Source organism: Heliangelus exortis, chromosome 6 (genome assembly GCF_036169615.1).
Source record: "Heliangelus exortis chromosome 6, bHelExo1.hap1, whole genome shotgun sequence".
Classification (NCBI taxonomy): domain Eukaryota; kingdom Metazoa; phylum Chordata; class Aves; order Apodiformes; family Trochilidae; genus Heliangelus; species Heliangelus exortis.
In genome coordinates, this window is record NC_092427.1 from 9,977,844 (window position 1) to 9,997,379 (window position 19,536).

At 47.9% G+C, this 19,536-nt stretch overlaps 1 protein-coding gene across 1 annotated transcript in view; it reads left to right on the plus strand.

The window, feature by feature from the left end:
* Nucleotides 1-19,455, plus strand: part of ITGB5 (integrin subunit beta 5) — a 60,075-nt gene extending 40,620 nt beyond the window's left edge. The window contains exons 11-15 of the mRNA XM_071746628.1: nt 12,623-12,845; nt 13,722-13,825; nt 16,281-16,397; nt 17,536-17,702; nt 18,861-19,455. Of these exons, the coding sequence (XP_071602729.1) occupies nt 12,623-12,845; nt 13,722-13,825; nt 16,281-16,397; nt 17,536-17,702; nt 18,861-18,956 (707 nt within the window). The 3' untranslated portion in view covers nt 18,957-19,455. The remainder of the gene's footprint in view (nt 1-12,622; nt 12,846-13,721; nt 13,826-16,280; nt 16,398-17,535; nt 17,703-18,860) is intronic.
* The last annotated feature ends 81 nt before the right edge of the window (nt 19,456-19,536 follow it).

Sequence of the window (19,536 nt, forward strand, 5' to 3'; positions counted from 1 at the left end):
CTAAAGCAGGGTGAGATGTTGATGCCTTGGGGTGCAGGAGCTGAGAGTCCAGCCTTGCTTGACAGTGCAGGGCTTCCAGTGGCACAAACAGCTCTGGTCAGCAATAAAGCATTGAGTGTCAAATCTGTAAATACATACAAGTGCCAGGAAGACTTCTGAAATAGGATTTAGGAAGTGACAGTTCATTGGAAATCCATGGGTTATTTCATAGAGAATAGCTAAGCTGATGTGTGCTGTGACTCCAGCTGCCTTGCAGAAACCACTTCAAAAACTGCTGATGAACTACTGTCCTCAGTATTTATTTCTGAATGCTTCCCTTTCTTGGTTTTATTAAATAGGGAAGCACTGTGAGGTTTTACACTAAAACCAGTAAGATAAGGCTTTTCTGCTGGTTTTAACACAGCCTCAAATTAGAAATCTCCCTCTTGCTTCTTCAGTTTGTTTTTGGAGGTCCCTGTCCTGGGCACCATAGTGGTGTTTCATTGCTTTGTGTTTGTGGGAGATCTGGTGGGACAATGGCTCCAGTGCCAGCACAGAGGTTCCTGGTTGTGCATTAGAGCCTCACACTCAAAGAGCAGCTCTTTGGTGTTTGATGATACTGCTGGTGTATGCACCTTGGGGTTTCTGCTGGGGTCTATTACCACACAAATCACTGTGCCCATAGACACATCCTCAGGAAATAGACTTCTTTCCACGCTTACTTTTGCAGTTCTTATTCACCCACCCAGGCATAGTGTCTGGACAGAAATTGCTGGTGTGCACCTGAAGGCTAGAGATGTGAGACTAAACATGATCCAGTTTTTTTTTTGTTTTTTTTTTTTTTTTTCATTTCTTATTCTTATTTGTCTTCATTTCTATTATGTAGCCTTTTACCAGAAGATGCTGTTATAAAAGAAATGGGTAGTATTTGATTTATGAACTACCAAGGTGCAGGTGATGGGTTGAACATGGTTTAGGAGCTTTGCCTGTGCCCACTGGCCCCCTTGGCCTGCAGTGGTGCCAAGGGTGGGGTGGTAGCATTAATGTAGCCCCTGGTAGAAGGGGAGAGGGTGGTCTGCAGCAGAAAGAGGACAGAGAACAGAGCTTAAACCACATCAGCAATGTTTTCTTTTAAGTTATGTCAAGTCTTGTTATCTTCAGGTCTGGAGGACTTGAGGGGTTTTTTATTTAGTTTGTGTAAAAAGGCAGAATCTGAGCACTGCTCAGTGAAGAGTGAGCACTGCTCAGTAAAGAGAGACCTGAGAGGGAGAGACAAAAGGAGCATGTAAGACATCAAAATTAAAGAACAATCCTTTGTTTGTTACTAAGTGCTGTGCAGGCGAGGAGGAGATGCAGCCCAGGATTGGTGCCTCACAGGTAGATGCTGCTCTGCTCCCCAGGCTGGAGGAGGATGGAGGAGCACACATCTGCCAGCATTTTTGAGGCTTGTTTTGGGGACAGAGAGTGCAGTGTCAGCTGGGGTTAGTGCAGTGCAACCTCATGGTGCCAGCTGCTTCAGTAATGAGTTCTCCCAGTTCTTAGGTGGGGGGCTCAAGGGGGGTCAGGCAGCAGCTGCATGTGCTGATGGGGATGCTGGGCATGGGAGGGAGGTTTGGGGTGAAGGACACTGGAAAACACAGTTGTGAAAAGAACCCTGTAACACTTGTTTTTTAACTTTTAGTAGGCAGACATTTTTTATCTGGGGTGAGGGGAACCTAGTGAAGTCCTCCCTTCTTGATTAGGGTGGGTTATAGGTTGTGTGAGTATCTCTTTACCCCACCAAAGAGTGGGACAGGGGGCTAAAAATCAGCGGAGGTTGGGCTGGAAAGCCGAGGTGTGCACATGCTGGGTGGATCCTGGGTGCCCATTGCTCCCTCTTAGCAGTCAACAAGCCTGGTTTTGAACAGCTTGAGTTCTGTCTACAGAGCCACTGCACAGCCTGGAGGGACCTTATGAACAGAATAAGTAACAAGGAGGTGGCACTGTGGGGCTGTCTCTCTTTTAAGATGTAGTCAAGGCTCAATCGGGCTGCACATTTGTCCTCCAGCTTCCTAAAAACCTTCCTCCTTGCTGTTTTCCCATTCAGCCTTGGCTTTTATCACCTGCTCAGCCTAAACCCTTGCCCCAAGATGCCTGTGGACCTGAGAATAAATGCATGCAACAAATAAATATCTCTGAATAAGAGGAAAAAATAAACCTCTGACTTGCTGTGCCCCATAGCAGTGATGAACTGAGGCCAAACACCCATACCTGGTGTCTTTGATGGGTGGGCATCCCCTCTCCACCTGTGACACATTTTGTCTTTAATAAGAATTTATGTAGACTACAAACATTTAATAAGAAATTAATCAAATGGAGGACTTCTGCTGTCCTCTTCCTTATTTGGGGTTAAGCTGCAGAGCTGGGCATGTTCCACTTACTCTCATCACATGGATTAGTGTAAAGAATGTAAAGTTTAGGTCAGCTCCATTTACTTCTATCCTGTGGATCAGCCTAAAGCAATGTAAGGCCCGGGTCAGCTGGGGCAGGCAGGGCTGAGGGCTGTGATGGGGATTAACTGGAAGAGCAGTCAACTGAATTCACCTTCATCCCATTCAGACCAAGGCTGCTCTCCCCCTTTCCCCTGTGGACAAGCTCCCTGCAGATGCTGTTTGGTGTGTGTCTGATGTCTTTTGTCTGCATGACATCAGAGCCCTAAATCAGAAAAAAGACCTCTTTTTTTTATTTTTTTCTTTTCTTTTTTTTTTCCCCCAAGGCATGTTTGTATAAAGCAGATCTTTTCTGATGTCATTTGTTGATATTCCTGCATTCCTGCTTCACCTCCTGCAGAGCGTGGGGCCAGACATGCTGCTGCAACATTTTGGGGAGGCAGAGCCTGATTGCTCAAGCAATGATTAGGAAAATGTTTCTGCAGGCAGGAAAGAAACGAGGGAGGAGACTGCCACTGCTTGTCAGAGCTGAGATGCTGGCTTCTAGATGTCACTCCAGTGACTGGAGGGGCTAGTGGCTGAGCCCTGGGGTCATCCTGAGCTGTTTCCAAACCCTTGCCAAAAGGTTGGGTCTGGCATGCTTGGCCTGAGGGCAGTGAGATCTGAGAGCAACACTCCAAACCTCTCAGCCTTTAGTGGGGAATGTTGCTGAGAAACTCTCTGCTCCTTATACAGTGTGAAGAGGATGAGAGGCCACCAGGGACACGTATGAGGCAGGGACACATATGAGACAGACAGACTTACCCTCTGTGGGCAGCTCATGGTGCCCCTTGGAGTCCCAGGCTCCCAGATAATTTGAGAGAGTAGAGAGAGGCTCCCCAGGAGCTGTGCAAGTGGCTGGCTGGTGTTAGCATCCCTCTTTAGCCATATATAAATTAGCAAGCAAGTGGTTCTCAAGCATCAACTATTATTTTGGAGACCTGCAGAGAAATGGGCGCATTCACACTGATGGTTGATGGTGGTAGTGGATGGCTTGTTACTTGCAACAGGGAAGCCAGGGAGGATTTCTATTTAGAACATCCTCTACCAGTGCAGCTTTCTGGGTCATGCAGACTGGCTTTGGCTCGAGTGCAAGATCCCTCCTCTTGGCAGCCCTAAGTCTAGAGAGATGGGCCCGTAAACCAGTGCCTTGGAAGGGACCTGTCCTTAATGCTGACTCACTGGTGTCTGTGCAGCCAGCCTCTCCCTCTGGCAGCTCCTGCACTCTTTGCTAGTGGCTCTTAGGACTCTCTGCCCTAAGGCACCAAATTCATCAGTGTGTCCCATGTGGTTCTGGGTGTGCCCATCTCCAGGAGCTGTGCTGCCTCATAGCCCCAGCGCAGAGCGAGGCTGAGAGCCAGGAAGGAGATATTTGCATCCCAAATTTCATCTTCATGAAGTCTTTATTTCTCTGGCACATAAACTCTTGGTCACTTTTTGGAGGAGCATGGGGATGACTCAGTGTCTGTGTTTCCTCACATCTCCAGTCCTTGGGAGGCTCCTGAAACCTCCCTGCCACTTCCTCCCGCTGCATTATTTCCATCCTTCCTCAGTGTCTCTCTTCTGCTTCCTCTGTGAATTTATTTTTTCCCCTTTAACAAAGTTTCTGTTCCTTTTCCAATTTGATCCTGAGACATGTGCTGCTCTCCTCCAAGAGGCTGGTCCTCCTTGTCCTGGTCCCAAAAAGGCTGATGATCCCAGGAGGTTCAAATGACCACTGGGTTGGGGCAAACTGCATAGGGTGGCCCTTGTCCACTGCCTGTGACCTGCAAAAGCATGGCCAGAACTTGTATCCATAGTGTCTAAAAATGCCACCCACCCACACCTTAATTGCTCTGCTACTGGTCACCCAAACCCCTGGTCTGGCTGCTATGGTTCAGCTCAGAGGTGGCTGTGCAGATGGGTGGTTCTTAGATAGAATGTTCTATGCTTGATGTGTATGCTCCTCATGGATTTCTTTCACAATAAATAAATGCAGCATTAGGTATTACACCACTGAGCACTACCACTACATCTTTGTGTGGCAAACACTGTTGACTATTTGGGAGCTGGGCTCGGTGATCCTTATGGATCCCCTCCAGCTCGTGATATTTTATGATCTTTGAGTTGATTTCTCATGGGCACACAAATGATATTTCCATTTGTGTTTCTGCTCAGTGCTGTCTTTATTCTTCATGTTCCCTTGTGTTCCTGGCAGCAGGCAGGCCCTGCATGCCCCACCTTGCTCACACCAAGGGTCTGTGTTGGTTCACACCTATCAATGCTCCAGTTAGACTTTCTTTGCCCAGCAGATGGAGTTCTGCTTCACCAGAGTTTCCATTCCTGGCACGGAAAGGGTAAGGCTCTCTTTTCTTACCCCCCCTTTCCTCTGCCCAGGCCCTCGTTGCTGTCAAAGCCTTGCAGCACTCCCCAGATCTGGCAGCAGATCCGTGGAGGGGCAGCCCTCACAGAGCGCTGCTGTTCCTGCCTCTTTTCACTGGGGTTTCTCCTTGTCCTCCAGTGGACCTTGCACAAGCATCAATGCATGCTAATGAGGCATTAAATGCCAGGGCAGAATTAAAGAATAAAGAAGTGACGTCTTTGACATCTTTATGGGAGCCAGAGCTCCGTCTGTGGGTCTCCACTCTTAAAGTGGCACAGCCTGTGGGTGACAACCAGAGGTGTCATCTGATGGTGCACGCACAGACACAAACCCCTAGCTCCCGCTGCAGCCTCCCCCCCCCCCCCCACCACCACGGGGAACCTTACATCTCCTCAAGTGGAAAGCTCCAAAACAAAAACAAGATGAGCTTTGAAAACACAGCTCGTTGCCTACTGGCTCCCCAAATTGAAAAGATGGTCTCAGAATGAACTTGCTTGAATGTGCTGCCTTTATGGCCAGCGTCCCACCGAGCTTGATGTTTGTGTTCAGTCCTTCTGATTACAGTAATTGACAGACATAAACACTTGGAAATTCATGCTACATTTGAGATTTAGAGGCAGATGAAAGCCTCAAACTGGCAGGTGAGTGAAATTCTGGGTTTCTGCTGCATTTCTTCTTGACATATGCTGACAACCTGGGAATTTTGTTCAGTTTTGCTTAAAAACTTGAATTTAAATAACAGACCTGAGAGGGAAGTGCAGTGCAGGCTGTGGGTTCATATTTTTTTTAATATAATTTGAATTATATTCTGACTTCTTCCAGCTTCCTTGGGGAGGGAGAAATCTATTCCAAACCCACAGACCTTTGGTGAACCTGCACAAGATTGTCTTTGCATCCAAACACAGAACTGGGCAAGTCTCCCATGGCACTGGATTTTGCAGAGAAAGAATTTCTCTCTGCTCCAGAGCCCACCCCTCTTAACAAAGTCCAGCTGAAAGGACATTCAGCCCATTTGGGCTTTGGCAGGGTGGGAATTATTCTGCTTTTCATTTAAGGATGGACTTGAACCATAGAATTTGACCCTAAAGTTCAGGCATTTGGAATTTTTTGGCTTGTTTTTGGAGCCAGGTTTTATTTTAAGAAAAAATCCGAAGGTTTTTGGGTGGTAGAAGCTGGTAAGAGCCTCTCTGCTTGGACACAAGATCAGAGAAACAAAAGGTCACCCTTCCTGGTCACCATGTCTTGGTAGGTTACAACAATATAGGTTTTCTCAAGCCCTTTATCTGCATTTGATCTAACTGTGTGCCCCTCGTGTTTTTAAATCTCCAAAGCCATCACAGTGACCAAACTGAAGGCAAGGCTAAATTTAGAGTTGGGGCAAAGAGATGAGCCAAGAAGCATGTGAGGGGCAAAGAAGCTCCTGGTTATGGACCCATTGGGTGTTGGTGGTTTCAGGGCAAGGTTGGAAGAGCCGAGTGAGAATGACACTTTGCCAAGCAGTTTCCTTTGTCAGGCTTTTTGGGGTGAAAGGAAACAAATGGGGAGGAGCAACAGTGGGGGATGGGTGGGTTGTGCACTGGAAGAGTGGATCTCCTCTGCTAGGGAGTTGCAGATGAAATTCCTTAATGTGCTTGTGGGAGTAGAGAGTTGCCTGGAGCAGGGAGCATCAAGTGGGAGAGGTGTCAGTGTGTCCCATGGGAGACCCAATAAGCACCTGCACTGGAGGGGATGGAGGTCAGTGGAAAAGGACAGTGGCACAGAGCTCTTCAGGAGTTAGAGGACTGGAGGGAAACACAGGAGGGGAAAAACCCACTCATGCATACCTTCCTATCTGTTTTGAGGAATAATGAGAATTATTAGCAATTTCTGCAATGCCTTCTCTGTCAGGTGATTAAAAGGGGTGATGAAGCCAAGGATGAGCATGTGCCCAATTTGGTGGGATTGTATTTAGACCTGTGGCTCAAAGGGAATTGGTCAGCCATCCAGATTGCCCCATTCGGGATGAAACACTGTGTCCCTGGGAAGGGTCTGGCAGCAGCCTGAGCTCCGTATCACTCCTTGCATTGGTAGCAGAGTCAGCAGCAGGACCTCAAAGCTGTAGTTCCCAGGCCTGGGTCTCCATCCAAAAGGCCACGTGTGGCAGGCTCAGCTCAGGCTCTTACGTAAGCAAAAGTCAAGAGATTTGTGAAGTGCTGAGCTTACTTACAAAAAAAAAAAAAAAAAAAAAAAAAAAAAAGACTATTTTAAGAAATGCAGCTTTAGATCTCCTTCAGGAAATGAGTCTTCACTGCCTGTTTTGGCTTTGGTAAATCGTCATCCATATCTTGTGATTGTGTTTCAGCTCCCCTTCTGCAGCAGAGAGAAGGAAAATGAGGAAAGGCTGACCAGGGCTGCTGCAGGAAATCCGCCTGCCCCAGATTGCTTTCAGCTGCTTTCATGAGACAGCAGTTTCCAAAGCCCTGTTTTCCCTGCCCAGTTTTGATTTAACCCAGAAATTCCCGAGTGAGTGAAAAATTGTGGGGCTGAAGGTTTTGGTTTTTTTCTTTGTAGCCACAGTGCTGCACCGTGGGGGATGCTGGCAGTAACGTGGAGCTGGCGATGAGGTTTGTGGCACCCAGGGCTGAATTAGCAGCTCGAATGGGTATTTATTTTTTCACCTTTGGTTACATTAGTCTGTAGTGCTGATGCTATTTTTGATGGCTGGTGAGCTCAGCCAGTACTGAGCTTGAAATAAAGTCTTATTCAAAGCCTTGACCAAACCCATATGCTTCAAGATATAAATATCCATTGAAATCAATGCAGTGGGAAGATGCAGACTCATGGTGTCTGGTTTGAATAATGAACAGAAAAGCACTATTTACTTATTTCTAGTATTTGCTTTGTTGTTCCAGTATTGCGTTGCAGATAAATGAGTGTGGGTGAGCTCTCTTCTGGTGGAAGTGGAGTTGGACTGTGGATACATTTCAGTTTACACCGAAACCTCAGATGCTTGACATTTGTCTGTGTTTGTTTATAAACTGACCTTCTTTTCACAACGAGGTGGTTGTGCTCTGCAGGCTCCAGGAGCTGGGGATGCTCCTGCCAGCCTGCCTGCCCTTTTTTTTTTCCCTGCCAGACTTGTGTGACCCCGGGGAATGGATTCAGTACTTGAAATTGCCACTGCTCTTGCTGACTTCCCGACGGTGCCGACCATCTGGCAGCAGCAGAGCCGTGGGACTCTGCCTCGCCTTGCCCGGCCCCTTGATGTGCAGCCCCGGCTGCTTTGAGTCATGGAAAGAGATTAGTGGGGAAGTCAATGATTTATTTGCCTGAGCAGGCTCTCTCTCTTACCATAGCCCTTTCCCAAACGGAAAGGTCTAGGTTTTCCAAATGTTCAAAGCCGCCTTCTTCTGCGCCTTCTTCCTCCTCCCACTCAAAATGTGCTGTTCCCAGAGCTTCTCCTGCAGATGTTGGATGCTTTCACTGGGAGGATGGGCTGGTACAAAAACCAATGGTCAAGCAGTGCCCTGTGTTGGTAGGGTCTGACTTCTTTCCTAAGTAGGTGTTTTTGATGCATCCACCCCAAGGGAGCACAAAACACATGTGGCTTCATCGTGAGCACGGCAGCCAGGGCTCCTGAAAGGGATGGCACTGAGGAATCTGGAAATTACTTGCCATAACTGCTCTCTCTCAATTGGTTTTCCTGTGGGGTTTTTGTGGTTTTATTTCAAGCTAATTGTTCAGGTAACCAAAACTGACAAAAGCACAGCATTTTGAAGGTCCTGACCCAAAGTCTGGATGTCAGCATGGAGGCACAAAATGGCTTGATTTAATGGGAAAAAAATTACCTTTCTCTTCGCAAGTGACTAAGAAACTGGTGTAAATATAATGAGAATTATTTTTTTCGTGTATGGTAGGCACATCAATTTAGTTTTCTAGAAGGTGGGGGAAAAAAAGCAACATTGGGGTGGTTTTACTTAAGACCCTTTCTCCCACTTCATAAAAGCTGGGATAATTTTTTTCTCTCTCTCAAAAGACAGCTGGTATTTTTGCACAGTGTTGTGGTCCCCAGAAGTCAGGGGGAAAACCACTTTCTATTGAAAGACCAAGGGCCAGAGCTTTTAGCACACTGAGTTTCAGACCTTTTGGTGCAGCAGTGCACGGTGAATTTCCTTAGAGGCAAAAGTGTTGCAGAGGGACAACTGGCTGTCCCACTGAGCTTTTGGCCACCATGGTGTCCCACTTTGCAGCCTGCTGACAGGAAGCCTGGGATGAAACCTGAGTCAGAGGCTGGTAGTTTCTGCCAGAAGCTTCTATTCCAATCCCTGCTTGCAGGCAATGAGCACAGAGCTGGGATGAAGCCTGGAAAGCTGCAGAGGAGCAGCTGCTGGCATTGGGCTGCCCAGCTGGGTCCATGGGGTGAGGGCAGAGGTGGTTTGGTCTGTGGCTTCCATCCCTGTGGGCAGCCAAGGGGGAGAGGCAGAGGCAGCTGGGGTGAAACAGGGACAGTTGGAGGTCCTGCCAAAAGCTGTCTGAGTGTCAGAAAGATGTGTAGCCCAGCTGGGCATGCCAGTGGGATGGGATATATTTTGGGGCAGGAATAGAGGGATCAACTGGGTTGTGGGTCTTGGTCTTGTTGGTTTCCTCCTGGGGAACAAACAGGGTGCCTTTAAGCAGCAGTGTGCCTCATGGCTGCCATCCCACCAAAGCCCAGAGTAGTCCAAACTTAGCCTGAGGATTGCTCTCTCCCTCCAGAAGCATTGTTTTTCTCTGTTACACCCTTCCAGTGTGTTTCTGCAGCTTCCCTGACATGTTTTGTGTTAGCTCCCCAACAACCAAGAGCTGGCTTGAAAGGTTGTTATCAAATTCAGAGGCAACGTTTCATTTCCCAGTTAGATCTGGATCGTTTAAACATTGAAGTTCATCTCATTTCAAGGATGGGAAAAGAAGAAAACATCTCTTGTTATGTTTGGAGAACATAATTCATTTCTTTTGGCTTCATGAGTCAGCTTTAATAGGGAACATGAAAACTCAAAGGGTTCAAGTGGGTTAAAATTGAGGGCAATATCCTGCACCATGAGACTTCCACTGGTGCAGAGGTATTTTGAAACATCCTCGAGGACACATTTTCATCTTGGAAATGAAACTGGGAAGTGAAAAAAGTTCATCATTGGCATGGTGATGGAAGGCTTCCCACAGGCATGATGAGACTGCTTAACCACATCAGCACTGTGTGTGACCACAGGATAGCTGAGCCTGGAAATGCACAGCACTTTTCCCTGCAAAATACAAGTCCCATGCTAGAAACCTCAGCTCTGGGTCACTGTCACCAACAGCCTTGCTGCCACATTGCCTGGAAGCTCCTCTGAGGTTGTGTCCTAAGCAGGGAGAATGGAGTAGATTCCCAGTTCTGGTGCTCCAGGTGGACGTTGAGAAGTGGGGTGACTCTTGTCATGCCCACATGAAAAATAAATGTATCCCACCCACCACCTTTCTCCAGTCTCCAGGCTGTGTGTGGAATGGATGGTGGAGCTCATGGTGCATACAGGAGTGGCCACTGTGAAGCTGCTGGAGGCTGTGAAGACTGTAACATCCTTGCTGGTAAAGGTCAACATGGAAATTCCCACTCTTGGCACATTCCCCACGTTGAGCTTCAGCAGTGACTTCTTGCATGCAGAGCCCATGTGGCCACAGCTGAGGGCACATTTCATGATTTTACATTTTGAGCTCACATCCCACACTTAGTCACCCTCATATGGAAGGGCTTTTTCTCTACCCCCTTCAAAAAACAAACCTGTTTACTTTAGAATGCTGTTTCTCAAGTTTTCCAGTCCTGGTGTTTTAATAGGACACATTATTTGCCTTCCCCAGAACAGCCATTCCAGGCTCCATTCCCTGCCTGCCAGGGGCTGGAAGGGCTGTGCAGGGTTTCTCATTTCCTGCACTGGCCTGGCACTGATGGCTTAAAAAACTAAACCATTTGGTGAGCAAGAAAGCTTCTAGAGTTGGATTTCCAATGAATTAACATCTTGTGCTGGGCTATGTGGTGTCCAAGGGAGACTGAGCTAAGGCTGACAATGCCAGGGCTCTTGTTCCCCTGTCCCAGAGCAGTGGGGTGGCTCCATCAGATTGGGATCATGTGGTGATGTGAATGCAATCAACGTGATTCTTTTGGCCCTCACAGCTCAAATTTAAGCAGAGGTGAGGAGTATGTTTACTGAATGCCATATACATGGTTTCCTAGTGCCAGCTGTGTTGCATTCCTTGAAATAGTGCCCCTTGAAGAAAAAAAGTGATTTACACCTAATTTAGAAACATTCATTGCCATGGAGGTGCCAAACTTGCTGTGTGCAAGAGCCTGATTGCCTGAAGAAAATTGTGAGTAAGAGCCCATCACTCAATTTGTTTCCCTCGCACAGGGAGGGTGCTCTGCAGCTCTGGTGTTGGGTGTCACTGTGTCCCACAGGCTCAAAACTGGAGCCTCATAGGGAAGGGGAAAACCAAACCTGGGGAAAAGAAAGGGCAAGACTGTTGTCCTGAAGACAAACAGGGGGAGGGATTTTAATCTCCACCAGATGTCTGCAGGTGACTTCTAGAGATCTTGTGAACGTAACCTCCTCTTTCTACCAATGTCTGAGTTTGCAGCCTGCATCCAAATCAAATGGTGGGAGGGCAGAAAAAGCTGTAGGAGGGTGACTTGTGCTGGGCTAGGACATATGAGATGCCTTGTAAAACAGAAGGTGTTCCCCATGATTTTTGGCCTGTCACGATTTCCACAGCCTCTCTGACAGTCTTGGAGTGATGAGACAGTGGTTTTGTGCCGATGAAAGGAGCATGTATGTAATTTATCTTGTCTGAGGCATGTGAAGCTGTTTGTAGTGGGAAAGCTGAACTGTAATTAGGCTGCTGATGAGCCTTGTATACAAACCTTTCAGCTCTTTAATCTATGCCTTCAAAAGCATCCCTTCTCCGAGGGACCGACCAAGGAGGAATTCGAGCAGTATTTCCAGGGAGCTGATGGATGCCTTTCTGAAACCAGATGCTGGGCAGCCAGCCACTCCACTTACTGTCACTGGATGCCTTTAAGCCTGTTGACTTTCTCAGCCTGTCCCCACAGCTGCAAAGGGCTGTGTCACTAGAGGAGAACCCATACTGCATCGTTTTCTTCTTTCACCTCTGCTCTGAGCTTCCCCAAGCTGCTCCCTGAGGGAGGCTCAGCTGGTCCCAGCAGCCTTCATGGTACTGACTGGGATGCAGTGGTCTGGCTTGGAGATGGGAGATGTTGTTTGTTGATTTAAAAATTTTTAAGGTGTTTTAAGGTTTTTAGGAGTACTTCTAAAGTAAAACAGTTAGGAAAGCAGGGTAAGAAAGACCTTATGAAATTATTGACCTCCTAGGCTTTTGGCTGCTAAATTCTGGGTTTAAAAGCAGCAAGAAAGCACTGCTCCATTCCCATCTTCATTTTTCTTGATGTAAACAGAGTAATTACAGATTATTTTTTACAAAACACCAGCCTACCTACCCAGTAAACATAAGAAGCCCTTGCAGGTGCCCTCTCTTTTATGCCATTTTGAGTAATACTGATTTTTACTTCATATATATTAATATATTAAACACTGATGATTGTTTATATTTATAGGATGATGATTACTGTTGTTGTTGTTGTTGCTGCTATTATTATTATTAATTGTTATTAAGTGTTTCCCATCACCACCTGTTTGATGCTCTGCCAATTAAAGTCTCTCTGGCAGCTTTTCCTTCTGGTCCCTCCTGCAGAGGGGCAGCTGCAGCCCCTGGGATACTGCTGATGTCCCTCCTCTGCTCTCACCTTCAGGCCACGGAGAGTGCCACTGCGGGGAGTGCAAGTGCCATCCCGGTTACATTGGGGACAACTGCAACTGCTCCACTGAGACAGACAGCTGTGTTTCCAGTGATGGGCAGATGTGCAGTGGCAGAGGCACCTGTGTCTGTGGGAAGTGTCAGTGCACCGAGCCAGGAGCTTTTGGAGAGACGTGTGAGAAGTGTCCCACCTGCCCAGGCGTCTGTAGCACTAAAAGGTATCCATGGAGGGTTCAGGAGGGATTCCGGGATTCCTTGCTGGTATGGAGGGCAGCTCTTTGATTCCTGGGACACTTGTCAGCTAAGGAAATCCTCCTTCCTCATTAAGCAGAGGTGATTAGCCCTAGGCAAGCTTGCCCTTGCTCAGATCCCACACTAAGCAACCCAGGTAGAGAAGCAAAAAAAGTCGCTGCCCAAGTCCTTGTGGAGGTTCAAGTTCCTGTTTGCTTCCAGCACTGTCCCCCCCTGCAGGAAAGGATGACAGCCCCAGTTTTGCTGCACATGTCTGGGCCCATGGAGCTGTGAGCTGTAGGAGAGGGAATGATGGGATGACTCCTGCCTCACAGTGACAGAGGTGCCCCTGGGCACCAGGCTCAGATGGTGCAGAGCAGCAATGCCATCTGCCTTGATCCCAGGCAGGAAGGATTTCACAGTAGCTAATGGGCAAACTGTTCCCAAACCTACCAGCTGTTCTGCACCTTCATAGAAACCTTCTTTACAGAGAGGGTGATCGAGCATTGGAATGGGCTGCCCAGTGAAGTGGTGGACTCTCCGTCCCTGGAGATATTTAAAAAGAGACTGGATGTGGCACTCAGTGCCATGGTCTAGCAACCTCAGCGGTGGGTCAAGGGTTGGACTTGATGATCTCTGAGGTCCCTTCCAACCCAGCCTATTCTATGATTCTATGATTCATTTACCCTCAGCACAAATCCGTCCTTTAAATGGAGATGCTTGGCTTTAAAGTTTCTCTTTCCTTCTGAGGCAGACCTGCAGCCTCCAAACCAACACCCAGGGAGTCCCTTTTTGAGGAGGTATCTCTGTATTCATACAATTTCTGATGGGTGCTTGATCTTCCCCTCTGTGTCTTCCTGCAGGGACTGCATTGAATGCAAGCTGTTTAACTCAGGAAGACTGGCTGATAACCAAACCTGCCAAAAGCACTGCAAGGATGAGATCATCACCACTGTGGATGTTCTTGGTAAGTAGACAGCAGCAGGAGTGCAGGTGGTAGGAGCCAGAAACTGCACAGTTGAACTCCTTTAACCATGCTGAGGCATGTGTGTAAAGAAAGCCTCAGGGAACACTTGGTGTTTATAAATGTTTGTGTGTATGTAGTATGTGTGTGTGCATATGGGGTATGTATCACCCTCTCTCTGGGCTGTAATCTATATTGAAGTAAGAAGAACTTTGATTTTAAATAACATCTTCAAATCACACAATGGTATGAGGACCATTGCTGCCTGTGAAAGGAGCAAAGAGGATGAGATCAGGTGAGACAGAAGATTAGATGAGCCATGAGAGAGTGCAGGACAAAGTAGCACTCAAAAAAGGCATTCTCTAGTCTTTCAATAATTTCTCTTGGATGAAGTGAGCTTGTAAGAGACAGTGAAGCTGTTTTGGAGATGATGACTTCTGCTTTGGTGGAATTGACTGCTCCTCTCCTGCCCTTCATATCTTATTCTAGAGGTCACTACACACATGATTCCCTCAGCAGAGGGCTTTCTCCTCCTGCTTTTCAAGCTCCGTTCTGTGAGTCCCTGGTTGCTCTCTGGGGGGAGTAGAGGGGACCCAAACTGTGACAACTGGAAGATCCCACGTGCCTTTTGGCTCTGGGTATGAAGCAGAGAGTGCTTCAAAGCTTCCTAGAGCAGAGGCAGCTATCAATGGACTGACAAGCCAGAACTATGCCTTTTGGGAAGCTTACATGACTTGCATTGGACAAAGGCAGGATTGTCTTTGCTTTTGCAACATTGCATTTCCATTCCTGATAGCTCCAGAGAGGAGCTTTCAACACAAGAGATGCATGACAGAGATCATTACTATCAAGGCTTTAATCAACATCTCCTTTAGCAAAATAATGGTGCAAGAATGGGATGGAAACCAGCTGGGCCTGGAGGAGCTAAGATTTGCTGCTCAGCTCAGAATGGCATTAGTCAGGAAACATGGAAGTTTTATCAATATTAATGTAATTAGCACTTTGCTTTGTACCATTCAGCACATCTCCAGCCCTGCCTTAGAGACCACTGTGTAGGTAGAGCAGGTCCCAGGGTGGGAACAGCTGAGGTTTGTCCACACCAGGAGCCCTGTCAGAACTCACCAGAGGGGCAGCTCTGGGCTCAGAGCTGTTGAAATGGAGTGTATTAATCTTCCAACTTAAAGCAGGTCAAAGGCACTGAAAGGAAAGACAAACAGACAGGAGGGAGATAAGGACCTGGAATAGCAGTGGTCATTAATGTGATCAGTTTTCAGTGTGACAGATGGGCACAGATGTGAGTGAGGAGGAAAGCTGTGGGAATGATTTCCCAGGTGTCTAAGCCAAGGTTATGTGTTTGCCAGCCAATGGTGATGATGGCCCAAACCCTTCCTGTGACAGGAACCTCTCAGCCCACACAGGCCCTTACAGGGATGTGCTCCTGCAGAGCTGGGGGTGTTGCTCCATCTGCACCCAGGCACTGTCCCTGCAGCAGGGACACCCCAGGAGCTGTGGCCTTGCAAGGTGGTGGCTCTGTTGAACTCACCCCTGATGCCAGAGCTGTAGACCTCAGATGATGGCTCTGCTGTACTATTGTCATGGCTTTTGTGAAGCAGCCTTCCTCAGGAAGCATCTTACAGTGACCAGACCAGCACTGGTGCTGTGATGTGTTAAACAGGCCCAACAAAGAGCATCCATATGGCCACGGGGATCAAGTAGTCTCAATTTTTACAACCCCCTGATTTCCACATTCTTCCCTCCAGCCAGCTCCTCCCTTCCCCCTCCCTCCTTTCCTCCTCTATCTTACTCTTTACAAACAAACTTCACCAGCCATGGGCTGCTGCTGGCCCCATCCGTGTCCTCCCAGGGTGTTCCTGTGGCCCTCCCTTTCTCTTCAGCTTCCATTTTTCAAGAATTCTAATAAATTAAAGAAGAAAAGGGCATTTATTGCCAAAGCAGACTTTTGCAAAGGAAGACTGTGTGTGTGTGTGTGTGTGATTGCATCTTTGCCATGCAACATTTGTTGAGTGCCACATTTTCTCCAGCAGTAGCTCTGGACACTGCTGAGTTACAATTTACATGACTGGTGATCAAACTCTGATGCTTTCCAGGCTCAGTCCCTGTTCCTTCACTCCCTGGTACCCATGGGAAGCCCTGCTCAGCTTGCAGAGGAGAATTATGTTGATTCCTAATCTTAAACCTGCAAACGAAGTCAGTCAAGTGCCATATTGCAGCTTCAGACATGATTTCCCCTTAGAAAAGGGAGGCTGGGTCAGAATCAGGGGAACCACAGCATGTTGGTGGGAATTAGCATAATATGAAGAGAATACTGGAAATATTTGTGTAAGAAACGAGGATACAAAAGTTCTGCAGTCTTTAAGATTTTTGTTTTGATATTTTTAAAAAACAAACAAAAAAGCACAAAACAAACCAACAAAACTCTGATTGCATCTCCTTCCAGAAACGGATGATCCGAACGCAATCCTCTGCGCCTACCCAGTGAACAACTGTGTCATGAAGTTCACCTACTTGGAGCTTGCCAGTGGGAAATCCAATCTCACCGTCCTCAAGGAGCCAGGTTGGCCTCCCTTGGGTTTCCTTTTAATAGCACAGGCTGCCTCAGGAGAGGGGACAGGCTGCTGGGGGCAGAAAGGCTGATTTCACTGGCTACATGTGCAAGCAGATGAGCCAGGGTAGTTTTAAAAAAATTACGTGTTTTACACCACTGAAACCTAGCTCCAAATGCTCCTGACTCAATAAAAAAGGACTCTGACTGAGAGAGAAATATGCACCTGATCCACCAGCATTGCTAGCAAGCAGCTGAAGGGCTCCCTGCCAGCTCAGGATGCTGAAATTAAACCCAGTCTATTTAAGCTGCAAAACACATGCTGTGTGCTGAGGTGGTGATGTAGCCACTGTGAGCCAAAACATTCAAAGGGGCACACTTGATGATGATGCTGGTTAATTCAGGATGTTAGGAAAGACCCACAACACCTCTGGGCTCCTGCATTGCTAAAGAGTCAGATCTGCTCTGCGTGTCCCTGCTCCCCTCCCCAGGCTGCTACAGGCAGCTGTGCTTCCCAGACTTTTAATCACATAGTACAACAATGTAGTTTCTCCAAGAAATCCCCACGTGGTGATGCAGGAGAAGCTGGCTAGCACCCAGCAGTAGCTTCTCATGATTTACTCTGGTCCTCTGAGGCGCAGAACAGTGTGGGAAAAACTGAGATAACACACATTTTATTTTCTTTGTGCTGCAGCTTGCACTTCACTGAAAAGCCAGTCGATTAGCTGACAGTTAGTATACTTTTTTAAAATGCTTAGTGATCACCTGTGCCCACGTGGGCCAGCAACTGAGCTGGTTTTTGCCAGAGGCACCTTAGTGCTCTCTGTCCCATGTGGGTCACCCAGGCATCACTGTTGGGTGATGGCACTGCAGCACTGCTCTTCCCTCCAAGCACTATGGGGCAGCCCCACTCCAGTGCCATCCATGAGAGCTGTGCCTTTGATCTGCCTCTAGCAGGTCAAAAAGAATTATTTAATTTTTTAAAAAATCCTTTGGTTTCAGAGAGGACTGTTGCTTTTTTTTAACTTAGTCACTACTGCTAGATCTGCCCTGAGGTCACTTGCTCAGTGGCTGCAGTCCAACTCTTTCCCATCCTGGTATCCTGATACAGGACACACCAGAGTTAATGATTTTTTCCCCTTGTTCCCAGCGTGCAGCTCAGCCCCCAGTGCTGTGACAATTGTGCTGGCAGTGATTGGGAGTGTGGTGCTGATTGGCATCATCCTGCTGGCTCTCTGGAAGCTGCTCGTCACCATCCACGACAGACGGGAGTTTGACCGATTCCAGAGCGAACGTTCCAGGGCCAGATATGAAATGGTGAGCCTGGGACAGGGGTGCTGCTGGCATACAGGGGGTCGTGGGGATCTGTTGGCAGCCAACAGCTCCAGAGTGATGGAGAAGGGTGGCTGGAGAGAGGGATGCAGGTGCCTGTGCCCTGAGGTGCCTCATAGAATCATAGAATTGGCTGGGTTGGAAGGGACCTCAGAGATCATCAAGTCCAACCCTTGATCCACTCCCGCTGCAGTTCCCAGCCCATGGCACTGAGTGCCACATCCAGTCTCTTTTTAAATATCTCCAGGGATGGAGAATCCACCACTTCCTGGGGCAGCCCATTCCAATGCTTGATCACCCTCTCAGTAAAGAAATTCTTTCTAATGTCCAACCTAAAACTCCCCTGGTACAACTTGAGACCATGCCCTCTTGTCTTGCTGGGAGTTGCCTGGGAGAAGAGACCAACCCCCACCTGGCTACAACCTCCTTTCAGGGAGTTGTAGAGAGTGATGAGGTCTCCTCTGAGCCTCCTCTTCGTCCAGGTTGAACAGCCCCAGCTCCCTCAGCCTCTCCTCATAGGATCTGTGCTCGAGTTCCTTCACCAGCCTGGTTGCCTCCTTTGGACCTGCTCCAGGACCTCGATATCCTTCCTAAACTGAGGGTCTTCCTGAGCCTCGCAGGAGGGCTGCAGGGTCTGGCACATCACACTGCCCTTCCCTTTGGCAAGTCACAGCAATGCTGCCAAATTATACCCAACCTTTGGTTTCATCACACATTTCCCAGCAGTGCTGGAGGGCTGGAGGACACAGGGGAGGGGGGACTGAGCTCTGACTGTGTCAGAAGCCAGGTTGGTCAGGTTTATGAGGGAGCTCTTCTGGGAGGCTTTAGGTGGGGCTGCCCAGCATTTGAGGGCATCACCTGTGCCTGCAGACAGGAGGGAAGGTGGGTCTGACAGACAGGGTATGGACATACAGCACTGCTTTTGGCTCTGAATGCACATTGGGTCAAGGGTTGGACTTGATGATCTCTGAGGTCCCTTCCAACCCAGCTAATTCTATGATTCTATGATTGCAGTCAAATCCAAACACAGTGGTGTGCCCAAATTTAATTAGCATGGGAAGACGGGAGGTTTATACACATTTTCACGGTGATGCAGACTTTGTTCCTCACCTTTGTTCTTTTTGTCCATTAATTTCTCCAAAGGCATCCAACCCTCTCTACAGAAAGCCCATTTCCACACACAACGTTGAGTTCACCTTCAACAAGCTCAACAAGTCTTACAATGGCACAGTTGACTGACGGGGGCTCGGCGCCTGGGACTGCTGTGGACAATTGCTTGACTGTATGTGCTGCTTCCCCACTTGAAGATGGGATCCTCTTCAGGGGCGAGAATCCCTTACGACAGGACTGGTCGATGACTGAAGCCTCTTATTTGCACAGTAAGGAGAAAACTCTGGTTCATTCTGGAGGCACGGACACGGCAGGCTCCCCCCCGCCTGTGCTGATGGACTCCGAGCCGTGTGCGACTCCGTACCCTCAGCTTTCTGGATATATTAAACCTGCCAACTAAGTCAACCAAGTGCCATATTGCAGCTTTAGACATATCCCACTAGACAGGGTAACTAGGTCAAAAATCAGGGGAACCCAAGCCGTCGCAAGTTGTCGGGGGAGGGAGGGTGTTAGCTTAAAAAGATGAGGGTGTTGGAAGCATTTGTGTAAGAAATTAGGATACAGGAGTTCTGCAGTTTTTAGGATTTTTTTTATATAAAAAAAAAACAAAATAAAACTATTGTGCATATATGATGCTGTGAGTTGAGTTCATTGTTTCCTTGCTGAGCTCCCCCCACCAAAATTGGGGCTTGCTCCTGCAAGCAACTGT